Here is a 12775-nt window from a genome sequence, read left to right as displayed (position 1 = left end):
AGGCCTTCCTTTCTTCTTTGTCAGCCACTGCACTCCTCTTTTTCACACACTCAGGCATCTGCCACACCAGGTGCCCTTCACCCTGCTTGGTTCAGGGTTTACTGGGTGCCAGGCAGCTGCTGTGCTAAGTGCTCTGCTGGTCTGTGTCATTTTCTGTGTGCAAGCCTCCCTTGGGTGGTTGGTAGGAATGAGCCCATCTCTGTAATGAGCTAACCTTTGCAATGGTGGGATTGAGCCATGACCCTGGTTCCACAGTGAGGAAGCAGAGGACCAGAAATAGGCCCACAAGGTCAGACCCTCGGACCTGCAACCTCACTCATTTAGAATGGGCATTCTAATGATCTGTGCAGAGGAGTTTGCCTTTCTACACAGAAAAGTGCTGAAGAAAGCAGAAACAGCAAGCAAAGAGCAGATTGCTCATTTCCAAGTTCCTTTCCATTTAGGGTTCAAGCAGAGCGCATCTCTTGATTATGCTGAGTCATATTGATTGGCATCTTCTGAAATTTTTTAACTGGCCCCCGTGAAAGTTCAGTTTCATTTCATGACACTTAGCATGAGTGACCCCATTCTGGTTTTATGATCTTCCGGGGCCTAGTTCAGGAAGCTAGCCTGGCACAATGGCCTCCCATTAATTTTGTTTCACAGTCTCCTTTCCTTTGGGTCATGACCAAATCGTAGGACATGAATGCTACAGTTAGTCACCATCAGTTTTGGGTTTATGGAGTTAACATGCCATTCATATGTTACAGTGTCCTTGTTACCATGTGTTTCTTGGAGCTTTCATCATTCCAGCTGCAGACAGACCATATGGCATTCAGCAGATGGCTGCATGGAGATTAATAAGCCTTTTTGAGAGGATGCAGTGAACCAGGGGGACTACTCTTATGACTGTCAGGAGGATAATACCCATAGTTTGGAGTATGCCCTTGTAATGGGAATGGCAGAGCGGAGGTTGCTGCCTAGGAAGTTGAAGTAGAACAGTACACTCAACTGGCTCAAGCCTGTGGGCAGAGTTAAAAATTTAGAGGCATCTCTCCCCGCTTTTCCTTCAAAATCCTTTTCTTTGAAAGGACCATTCAGACTTTTGACTGTGAACCTACCTGACCCATTCCCTATTCCTGTATATTTGTATGTTCTCTCTCTCTCTCTCTCCTCTCTCTCTCTCTGCCTGCCTGATTATTTGGCTCTTCGTTCCTGCCTCACATGATCAGGGAATGGAGAACTGTCCTCCCAACTCTTTGAACTCTCTCTTCCCAGGATCAGTAAGTAACAAGTCTTTGAATTTATTTTGTGTTGTGGAGGTGATTTGAAGTTGTGCCTTTCACCTGAACATCAAATGGCAACCAAGGTCAGACTTTATCTGGGATGCTGGGGGATGGAGAGAATTTCAAACTCCAAGCGCCGGAATGGTGGTCACAGGCAGGCATAAGCTGGACACAGATCAGACAAGAAGCACAAGGACATCTGCCAGAGTAAACAAGTTTCCCATATGAGGGGCCACGTGATCACTGGTCGGTTGGACAACTGGATATTAGGCTGTCTGCCAGGCACAAGAATTACCCTATGGAAAGCATGCTGGAAAAACTTGCCATCAGCTCCCCTCCATTTCCAGTTAGGTCAGCCTTTCCAGATACTCTGGTACTAGAATCTCAGGTTGGCTGGGGGCTCTGAAAACAGCCCCTTAGGCAGGCTTCCCATGAGCTAAACCAACTGAAATTGAACAGACCAAAGAATGAGCCAGATGAGGAATCTACCCATTCTAACTAACCAGCCTGTTTGTCTTATTCATCCACATACAACAGAAAGTGTCAGCAGCTGCACAGAGTCCTCCCCGTGGCTGCATGGATGCTGTCTTGAGGCTGGCGGTGACATGGTATTTAACTTGTTTCATGACCAGCTGATCCTAATACAGATATCTTATTTTTAGGTGGTGAGTGCTCCAATCGCTCCTGAGTGCCCAAACTGGAGCCACCAGTCAGTCCTGGCTATGACTCTGAGCTTCTCTTGACTAACGTAACCAGTGAATCTCTCCTACCGAAGCATACAAGCAAAAGAAACTGGAGAACCCAGATCCCTGCAAATTTCCCAAAACCAGAGTCACACACTGCCTGTGATCATCTGCTCCCTCCATCAGTTACCTTTAAAACTACACGTCTTGTCAGTGACTTGTCAGCCCCCACAAACCCCCAGGTCATGTTCTCTCTCACAGGACGAATGAATCCTGGAATCAAGAGCCAAAAGGATCAGGGGAATCAATGCAAAAATGTGACCCGAGAGGAACTGACAACCTTGTGCCTCCGTGAGGGTAAGAGGGGCCTCCGAAGCTGTCAGCGGCATCTCCCCTGCATTTGTCAAGGGGTCTCCAGGGACATCAGCTGTGTCTTTTGGGTCCCCCAAAACCACCAGAATCTGCCAAGAAAATAATAACAGCAAATATGATTTAAAGATCAAACTGGCTTTTATTGGCGATGCTAGAATTGAGCAACACTACATTCTGTAAAATAAAATGAGTGTTACAATGAACCAAGCAGTCGAGGTTGGCTTTGTAGGCAGAACAGTGCTAAAGAAAGCAGAAACCAAAAAAAAAAAAAAAAAAAAAAAGAAAGAAAGAAAAGGAAAGAAAAAGAAAACAGATTCAGCATTTCAAAGTTCCTTTCCTTCTAAGATTAGAGCAGAAGGGTCTTCCTTATTTCGCTGGCTCAGGTTAATTGGAAGATTCTAAGTTTTGTTTTGTTTTTTTCTTTTCTTTTCTTTTTAATTGGCCCATTGGAAAGTTCAGGATGATTATGTGGCACTCAGCACAAGTGACCCCATTCTGGTCGGGTATGATCAGCTGGGGCTTAGGGCAGGAGGCTAGTCCACAGCAGTGGCCTCCCCTGAATGGTGTTTCACACAGGCCCGTCAGTTAATCAGCCTTTCTAAAGGAGACAGTGCTGGCTTTGCTTAACACTGAGCTTTCCTCCCTTGCTCTAGACAGGGATACTTGGATGCTTGTGATTTCCACTGGTTTTCTTTTCTACAGAATCTTAAAAGCCTTTTGTAGGAAACTTTGTCTGTGAGGAATTATAGTATTAACATTATTCGCAATCCATCTATATCTAGTGCTTGGATTTGCTTTCACGCTTTTTCTCTCTAACTCTGCGTGTGTGTTTGTGTTAAGTTTTTCAAGTATGGGTAACAGAAAGCGTTTCTGAAGGTGATAATTCTTGCCTCCTGGGATCCCTGGAGGAAGGAAGTCCACATGGAAAAAGAGAGACGGTCTCCAGGTGGAGATACATCTTCAGAGACTTTAAAAACAGCTTTCAGCTTGTGTTCTATAAATGAACCAAAGATGACCTGTGTGTGTAGCCCCTAGGCTGGAGGAAGGCCTTGCTTATTGTTTAGATGTGGGATGTGGCTGGCAAAGGGCCTTGCAGCAGCATCTCAGCTGTCGTGCAGCATTGCTCATGTTTCTCTGTGTTTTCCTTCACAAGACTGAGACCTGTTGGCTCAGAAGCCCATCAGCACAAAACTGAATTTTTCACACATTTGATTGTTTGAAACGTGGCACTGCCAAGCAGATCGTTAGGCATTCAGAGCCTTGCTGGCTTCCATACCCTGCTAGTCCTCACCTAACATCTGCTAACCATAGGTAAGATAGAATCTTATGGTTACGAGACTCCCAAGCCACTTTGCCCAGCTGCTGAGCAATATCACCTATACCCATAAGGTCCTTCTCCAATTCCCATCTGCACCATCAGTTCTCCTGCCTTCCTCCCGTTCTGATGGTGACCCTGGAAACACAGACTCTGGACAGTCTGTCCCCTCCCTGCATTCCCTGTCCAAGCACCACCCAAAAAAGCTGCTTGTGTGGTATTGCCTCTGGTGATCCTATCATTTTCCTTGATCAACCCCCAGTCCCAAACAGTGTGAAATGAGCTCTTCTGAACTGGGACGTCAGCCACGTATAAGCCGATGACTGTTGGAGCTAAGGTGCATGATTTGAGGTGCACGTTTGGACTGTAAGACTGGCAAGGCCTAAAGGCCATAGGAAAGCATACCATGCAGGTGTCTCCCTGCCTCACTGTTGTCTGGCCTTGCAGCATGCTGGCTATCCTGCTGCTACAGAATCCCTTCCCCCCACTACCGACTGTTTTGGAATTGCAAATTCACAAATCTCAATAGGCTGGCCTTGACTCTAAGCTAAAACCAAAGGATCTGCTCTGGGCGGTTTCAGACTCACCACAGGCTGTGCCAAGCAGAAAGCAGGCATAGCTCAACGCAACAAAGGCATCTTTGACTCTGGAACCCTGGTAGGCTTTAAACACCTGTTAGTGAGGTTCAAAACTGTCACCACACAACACAGATGCAGCCCTGGACCTCGCACATCTCTTGCAGATGCCCATGATGAAGGGCCTGTTCTCCGGTGGGGCCAACTGGAGTGAAGCTGCTCATGGGCACTGTATTTCTGATGCAGACAGGTTGCACTTCTAACTGGTGAGATGTCTGCTGAAAGCTGCATGTTGTGGGATGGCACCCCCCACCCACTGTGATTTCTCCACCCACTCGTGACGGATCAGTCTGAGATCTTCTCTCTAGCATGTCCACTGCCAGTCACTTGTGTCCCAGGACCCACGTCAGTTGCAATTTTAGGTAGTGGACAGACAGCCTAACTCTGCTTCCTCTCCTTCCTCCTGGTCCACACGCCAGGCAGTAGGATTATCAAATGCAGCTGAGCCCAGGAAGTGATGGATTTTTTTTTCTTTTTATCATTGTTGTTCTACACTGTTTACTGCATAAATGAGCGGGATGAAAAGGGTTATGCAAACTCATTTTGGAATCTTCTGGAAACACAGGACTTTTTCCTGGCTGCTTCCTAAACATGACGGGTCTTTCTATTCACATCTTGTTTTATGACAGTGTTCTTCTGTGAAAATGTTTTTGTCCCCATGCCACATAGCCCTGCCAGGTGAGAAGGCCTCGGGCAGGGTAGGGGATGATTGAAGCAATGTAAAGCTTTTATTATTGAGTGGGCCATGCTGACTTAGTAAGGATGGAGGAAAAACACAACATCTGGGGAGGTGTGAGGAGGGCATTGTGATCTTGGTGTTGCAGAACTGTTCCCGGAAGCTTTCTTCTCTTGCTGAAGGAAAACTCGCCATGCTGCCTTTGCAAGCAGCTGCAATTTCTGTGACTCCAAACTCACGGCTGCACCCATGACAACATCTGACCTTGCTGACTAGGGGACAGAGGGAGAGGCCCCGGCTCCTCTATGTTGCCCGCGGAGTACCTCCAGATGCCCTCCCTACCAGTCATGGAAAAGCCAAATTGTCTGCAAGTGAAACCAGGGGCTGAACTGGATTATGTGTCCTGTGTACTGGATACCCTTGTAGCTGGCAGGGGGTGCCATGGTGGGATGTCACAGTGAGGCCTCGATATTCTGTGCTTCCTGACTGAGTTCGGCCATCTTGGGGTGCCCAAATTATGGTACAGTGTGTGTTTGCAGGGGGACCACATGTGCCCTTGGGGTTGTAAGTCCCATGTGTGCCCTGCCTTTGTGACACGGCCTCAGCCCTGGATGACTTTCAGGTCAGGTCACAATAGTCCAGAGCTGTGTCCTGTCTGAACTCATGCCCCAATTGATTGGATTGGTCAAGTATAAAGAAAACATTAATACTGAAATTTAAGAGGGGAGCCACGTGGCTGTCTAAGATGCACCTCTGTGGTTAATGGGGTTTGTGTTAACTGGTTCAGTCCAGGACCCCTAATGGCATAAGTGACATCAATATGCAGCTCAGTTTCTCCCTGCTGTGTCAGGTCCTACTGATAATTTCCTGTAAAGACGCCTTGTCCAGAAGGGTGCATGGTTTAGAAAAGGAGCACTGGGCAAAGAAACCAGAAGTTGTAGTAAGGTCAGTATAGTGGAGAAATGCCTGTGCTATTTTTCCCTCTTGTATCTCCAAGCATGGACTCAAAGGCAGCCTAAATTTGAGAATTACACAAGGATAGGAAAAGCTGTATATATGAAGGTCTCTCTGTATGGTTCAAGAGCTAGGAAGGCAGGCCCGTAGGGGACACGGATAATGAGGGAAAAAAACCTTTTGATCCTGCTGGACCTGCCTCCACACCAGCCCCAGTCCTGAATCTGTAACCTGCGGTGGCAGCATCAACCACAGCTGGGCAGGCATCTAAAACCCTCAAATAGGTGATTCCTGCTCTCTGACAAGAAATTTCAACCAAAAAGTATGGGGAGAGTTGGGGGGTAAGAAATGAAAAGCACTTGTGCAGGTCATGGCACAGTGGCAGAGGCCAATGAAAAGACAGGCCTACTCATAGGTGTGTAGAACGCTTCCTCTCCCCCATACCTTTCCACGATGTCAGTAGGCTCCTGTGTAATAGCAGGGGAACAGTACTGAAACAAGTGCACATCGCAAACTTCATTTAAGAAGAGTCCCATGCCAGGCACAATGGCTCCCACCTGTAATCACAGCATTTTTGGTTGACAAGGCGGGAGGGTAACTTGAGGCCAGGAGTTTGAGACCAGCCGAGGCAACACAGAGTGACACTGTGTCTAAAAGAAACAAACAAAATAGAAGAAGAAAAAGTCTCTAGGGAAATCCAAGACAGGAGGTAAGAACAAAACAAGGACACCTGAGTAAAGTTTAACCTCTGACACATATAGCTCCAGCAAACAGTAAACAGTCTACAGCATAGTCAGATAAAAATAAACTCTCATCTGAAAGGCCCTTTCTCTTCCATTCCATTTACCCAGGACATTACTACTGGCTTTCATCAAAAAATGTTACAAGGCATAGTGAAGGGGGAAAAAAAAATCACAGTTTGAAGAGTAAATATCAGGTACAGACGCAGGTATGGCAGAGATGTTGGAATTGCCGGATTGAGAATTCATACCACTATGATGAATAGGCTAAGGGCTCTAACGGAAAAAGTGAACAACATGCAAGAACAGGTGGGTAATATAAGTAGGGAGATGGAAACTCTTTAAGAAGAATCACAAGAAAACACTAAAAATCTAAAACACTGTAAATAGGCAATAAAAGAAAACAGACAAATTAGATTTCATGAAAATTAAGAACTTTTGTGCATCAAAAAGCACTATGAACAGAGTCAAAAGGCAAGTCAAAGACTGTGAGAAAATATCTGTAAATCATATATCTGATAAGGGATATATACCCAGGATGTATAGAGAACTCCTGAAACACGACAAAACAACACCAACAACAAAAAAATCAAAAATGGGTAAAATATTTGAATAGACATTTCTCCTAAAAATATATGCAAGTGACTGATGGGCACCAGAAAAGATACCCAACACCACTAATCATTAGGGAAATAGGAATCAAAGGCACAATGAGCCACCTCCTCCCACTCACTAGGATGGCTACTGTTAAATAAAGCAACAAGGAACCAGGAAATAACAAGTTGGCAAGGATGTGGTGTTATTGGAATCTCTGTGTTGGTTGGAATGTAAAATGTTACAAAATTGCTGTGGGTAGCAGTATGTGATTCCTCACAAAATTCCAAATAGAGTTACCATATTATCTAGCGATTCCCCTTATAAGTGTATACCCGGAATAATTAAAAGCAGAGTCTCAAACAGATGGTTGTAGATCCATATACATGTAGCAGCAATGTTCACCATAGCTAAACTGTGAAAGCAGCCTAAGTGTCCCTTGACACATAATTGGATTCGGAAAATGCAATATACATGCAATGGAAAATTATTCAGCATTCAAAAGGAAGGAAATTCTGGCATAAGGTACAGCGTGACTGAACCTGAGGACATTATGCTAAGTGAAATAAGTCAGGCATGAAAAGACAATACCATAGGATATCATTTACACACGGTACATAGAGTGGTCAAATTCATAGAGACAGGAAATAGAAAGCTAGCTATCAGATGAGAGGGAGGAAAAATGGGGAGTTATTTTTAACGGGTATAGTGTTTCATTTTTGTCAGAGGAAAAGAGTTCTTCAGATGAGACATGGCGATGGTTGAATAAGGGTATGAATGTATTAAGACCCCTGAACTGTGCACTTCCCATGGTTAGGAAGGTTTATGTGATATGTGTTGTATCGTGATAAAAATAATTTATTAGGAAAAATAAAACAACCCCCACTGTAACAGAAATGAAGGATATCTTTGATTAATTCACGAATAGGCAGGACATGGCTGAGGTAACAAGCACCAAGCCTGAAGAAATGTCAATCGAAAATCCAAACCTGAAATGCAAAGAGAGAAAAAAGGAAGGAAAAAACAGAACAGAATGTTCAAGAAGTGTGAGACAGTTACAAAAGGCACCACTGTGCATAACTGAAATACCATGCTCAGAAGGTGAGAAAGAAACAAAGGAAATATTTGAAGTGGTAATGGCTGAGAATTCCCCCAATTAATGACAGACATGAAACTGCAGATTCAGGAAGCTCATGCAACAGGAAACAGGATAAATACTAAGAAGTATACATCTATGTATATCATATTCAAACTGCAGAAAATCAAAGAGAAAAAAGTCCTGAGAGAAGCTGGAGGAAAAACAAGTGTGAAAGAAATCCATATTACGTTTCTCTGTTTATCCTCCCAACACTTGGCCGCCTAGCCTGACTCCTGAAAGGGAAATGCACAGCAATGTGAGGACACCAAAGACTTACCTTCTAGCTAGAGGATCAGAGGAAGTCCCCAGGGACCCAGTGAACTTGGGAAAAACCACTGAGAATAGCAAGTGTAAGCAAGAGAACACATTAAATTGAGCAGAAATTCCTGGGCCCAACCTAAGGTGCTCATGCAGAAATCTTCATAGTTACTAAGGACTGGAGAAATGAACTAGTGGTAGATCATCACCCAGTTCTCAGCCATTATTCAGGATGACTCAGAAATACTATGGATGCAAATATCACAGCACCACCAACATCCGAATATGTCTTTTTTCAAGCACACCTGGAAGACTCGCCAGGCAGATTGTCTCTTGGGTCATAAAATAAACTTTTTTTTTTTTTCTTAAGACAGAGTCTGGCTCTGTTGCCCAGGCTGGAGTACAGTAGTGAGATCTCATCTTACTACAGCCTCTGCCTCCTGGGTTCAAGGGATTTTCCTGCCTCAGCCACCCGAGTATGTAATACCATTTGACCCTAGACTCTAGAACTCTGGGATTTAGTAAATGTTGTTGTTCTCCAAGACTTACCAGAGAATATACAGCTCAACAGGACATGGGATAATCAGCCCAAACAGGAAGTTTTGTCAATGAAATTAAGTACTTCCTCTTTGCGAATGTACTTCAAAATTTGGGTGTTCTGGAGTCTTGCGCAGCTGAATGCAGCTCAGAGCTCCTAGAATCTGAATCCAGAATCAACTCCTTTCCTCTCTGCCACCTGCTTTTTGATCCAAGACACTGTTTTCACTTATTTTGTTAACACTCAAAATCTAACCTTTGCTTACAATTGGTCAAATCCCACCTGAGATAACTTGATTAGAATGCCTTTTAAATACAATCAACTCTGGCTCTCCCAGACAGGCAGAAAAGCACCTGGCCAGTGACTTCTGGGCTTCCCTTCCCGGGAGATTCACCCTCATCTTGCGGGAAACCCTTGCAGATGATAGGTATCCATCACCTAGCCCCTGCACTGTGTTCAACCGCACCGAGACGAGAGCGCTGGACAATTTCCTTCTATTCCTGTCCCAGGTGGAGACTCTTCTCTGTTCATCCACTATCCAAAAGGAACTGCTGAGCAGTTCTCCATTCCAGGCCTTTCTCTCATCCTCTGAGAATCTAGCTCTAGCACCATCCAGCTTCAATAGAATTACCTCCCCCAGAAGGAATTGCAGTTTCCCAAAGCCCGAAAGACCCTGGCTCAGGGCATATACACTCGACTGCTGTCACCTAGAGCCCCAAACCCTCACCCATGTTTTATTTTCCTCTAGTTCTTAGAGGACATGGCACCATCTTAATTTTAGGATTGTGGCTCCTAGACTTCACCACCCTATGGGGAAGGGGTGGGTCTGGCTTACCTAGCCTCTCTACTACTAACCCAGGGTTTTCCGAACAACAGATGCTCAGTCCATGTTTGAAGAAAAAATGAGCCAGTGAATAGGAAAGATTATTCTTTCAATTTTTATTTCTCTTACATTCTCAAAGAAGCCAAGCAAATCCAGGTATACATGTATATATTTTAATTTTACAGGGGAGAGAAAGAGGTATAAGGCAAGAATTAACTACATTTTCATTTCATTATTTCTTTATGAGCTCTATTTTGCTGCTAAGTTCAAGTTTCTAAAAAAATTATTAATTCCTCTGCTACGTTATCTTGCCCCAATTCAGAAAATAACAGGGATTTCCCCATGTGAATCAAAAGCAAGAGTCTTACTCCCAAATAACATAAACAGCAATAAGTGTGACTACCGTCATTCATTAACCTCGATGGTGAAGTTCATTAAACTGACCATTAAAAGAACATTTGAACAATTCCAAAGGGAGCAAAGATAAATCTCCAAATCACCGAATAGATAAGGAACCCAGAGAAAACATACAGTGTGTTCACTTCCACCCACTGCCACTGAGAACGCTGATTGCTCTCTTCAAATACAGAGTGAAGAATGGGCCTCATGTCGCATGGGGCAGGGCAGCTGCTGGATGGGGCCCTGACCCCACAAACATTGGCCCTGGCTGCAGCTGGTGCTCAGACTCCCTCTTGTTCCCCCCCAAAAGCCTCTTCATAAAGGGATGGGTAGCAGATGGGCTCTCTTGCATTGACCATGACCAAATAATTTATGACCTTCTCATAGTTGGTTTCAGCATGGGCCTTTGAACCCCACAGGAACTCATAGTGCGCAGGATCACTGCCGGGCACCTGCCGGTACTCCAGGTAGTTTTCCTGCACCCAATCTTGGGTGAGCAGCTTCCTGGGCTCCCCATAGAAAACGTGCTCCATCCCAACATACACCCCCATCACACTCAACGCTTCCCAGATAACCTCTTCGGGGGCGCAGTTGTCTTTGGTTAAGATCACACCCAGGATAATGATCAGGAGGGCAGCCTTGGGCATACTATGATCATTACCCAGCATGCTATCGCATGAGAGGCCAAGAGCAGTGACAAGGATGTAGGAGGGGCCGGCGGGGTCCACCTCCTTCACCTCGGTGCCAAAGATCAGCTGCATGAACTCGGAGGCTTTGCCGAAGATTACAGGAAAGTAGTGCTTGTAATTTTTGATGACACTCTCCAGCATTTCTGCCTTTGTGACCGGCTTCTTGACTCGATATTTGTGGAGCAGGAAACGAACCAACTCAGCCACCTTCAATTTCAGTGCTTCTTGGAACATGAACTCCAGGTGAGCTAGGTCGACCGAGGTGCTTGGCCCTTCATCTTCTTGACTGCTGGAGCCCTCATCGAATTGGCTCCATAAAGTGTAGTAGACGGAAGTGGAGGAGGAAGAGCCTCCCTGAGGACTCTGGGGAGGACTTGATGACCCAGCAGCAGACACCTCCTCCTCCTCATCAGAGGAGGAGGAAGCCTCCTGCTCCTCGCCTGTGGGATCCTGTGCACCCATCAGGCCCAAGTCCTCTCTTTGGGCTTCAGGGTCTTCATCAGGCTTGCAGTGCGGACTCCTCTGCTCAAGAGACATGATGACTCTGGTCAGGGCAGCAGTCGGGAGCGTGGGCAGGAGCTGGGTGATGGAGACCCACAGGCCTGGGGAGAGAGGGAGTGTGTGAGAAACTTCAGCTGAGAACCAAACCTTGGAGGTTCTAACAAAGGCTGACTTACAGGTCTTCTTCAGTGCTGCTCGGGGGCCTCTTGGGGCTCCTGTCCTCCTGGTCAGCCTGTCCTCTGAGAACCTGAAGGAGGAAGTGAGAGGGCTACTCAGCGTGCAGCTGGCCTGCAGAGATCAAGGCTCTATGAGTGACAGTAGGGTGGATGGGGTCAGGTGCTCTGGGTTCACATGTGTGCTGGGGCAGGTGGGGCCCTTGGTGCACATTCAGGGCGAACACTTCACCTTCACTGCTGACACTGCCTGGGCCTCTACTGCTCTGTGACCTGAGGACACTGTCTCAGACCAAGGCCTGCCTGCTTCCTGGAACTCCTGGAAGAGGAATCGAGGGGCCCTTAGGCAGCAGACTGCAGGCAGAGCCCCGGTCCCTCAGTGCCGTCAAGAGGGCGGGCTGGACACTCTGAGTTCTACACTTTTGGGGTGGATGGTCCCCTCTGCGCTCATTCAGGGCCTTCACCTTTCTCCTGGCAGGGACTGGACTCCACTCCTCTACGTGCCTGGGAATCTCTCAGATCAAGAGCTCACATCCCTGACATGGAACAGGACATGTCCCAACCAACATCTGGACACACCTGCCCAGGGTTTCCCCGGAAGTACAGTAAGAGATGTCCAAATTCAATGGGGTTCATGTGTCCTGGGATGAGGATACTGCCTGGTCCTCATCTTGATGCCTGCAGGGTCTGGAACCCTCCCTCTGTTGACCTGAGGCCCTATCTCCATGAGACACCTCAAGAGGAAGTGAGGGGAGTCCGTCCACCCAGTGGCTTCCCTCAGCTGACAGAAGGGGCAGGGTCGGGCTAGGTCCTCTGTGTTTGGTGATTAGGGTCCTCTGTGTTTGGTGAGTGGGGTCCTCTGTGTTTGGTGAGTGGGGTCCTCTCAGTCTGTACCTTGACTCCTGGCAGGGCCTGGGACCCTCCCTCTGCTGATGTGTGCAGCCCCCTCAGACCAAGGCCAGCCCTCCCTGACACCAGGATGGACGAGGGACCTCAGCAGACAGCCCTGCCCAGGTTCTCTG

The 12775-nt window shown here is 46.6% G+C and overlaps 1 protein-coding gene across 1 annotated transcript; it reads right to left on the bottom strand.

The window, feature by feature from the left end:
* Nucleotides 1-10402: 10402 nt before the first annotated feature.
* On the bottom strand, nucleotides 10403-12103 carry LOC102138756 (melanoma-associated antigen 9). Its single transcript, XM_015444334.3, has 3 exons — nucleotides 11986-12103; nucleotides 11757-11827; nucleotides 10403-11681 (listed from the first exon to the last, which is right to left on the bottom strand). Exon 3 carries the CDS (start codon nucleotides 11614-11616, stop codon nucleotides 10672-10674), a length of 945 nt encoding a protein of 314 aa, XP_015299820.1. The 5' UTR covers nucleotides 11617-11681; nucleotides 11757-11827; nucleotides 11986-12103; the 3' UTR covers nucleotides 10403-10671.
* Nucleotides 12104-12775: the final 672 nt, after the last annotated feature.

Source organism: Macaca fascicularis, chromosome X (assembly GCF_037993035.2).
Source record: "Macaca fascicularis isolate 582-1 chromosome X, T2T-MFA8v1.1".
In the NCBI taxonomy this organism is placed as follows: Eukaryota; Metazoa; Chordata; class Mammalia; order Primates; family Cercopithecidae; genus Macaca; species Macaca fascicularis.
Note: the sequence above shows the minus strand (reverse complement) of the source record. Positions and strands in the feature narration are given on the sequence as shown.

What these genes read in the sequence shown, in the direction of transcription:
- LOC102138756 (XM_015444334.3), bottom strand. Translation starts at nt 11,616, where the DNA reads ATGTCTCTTGAGCAGAGGAGTCCGCACTGCAAGCCTGATGAAGACCCT.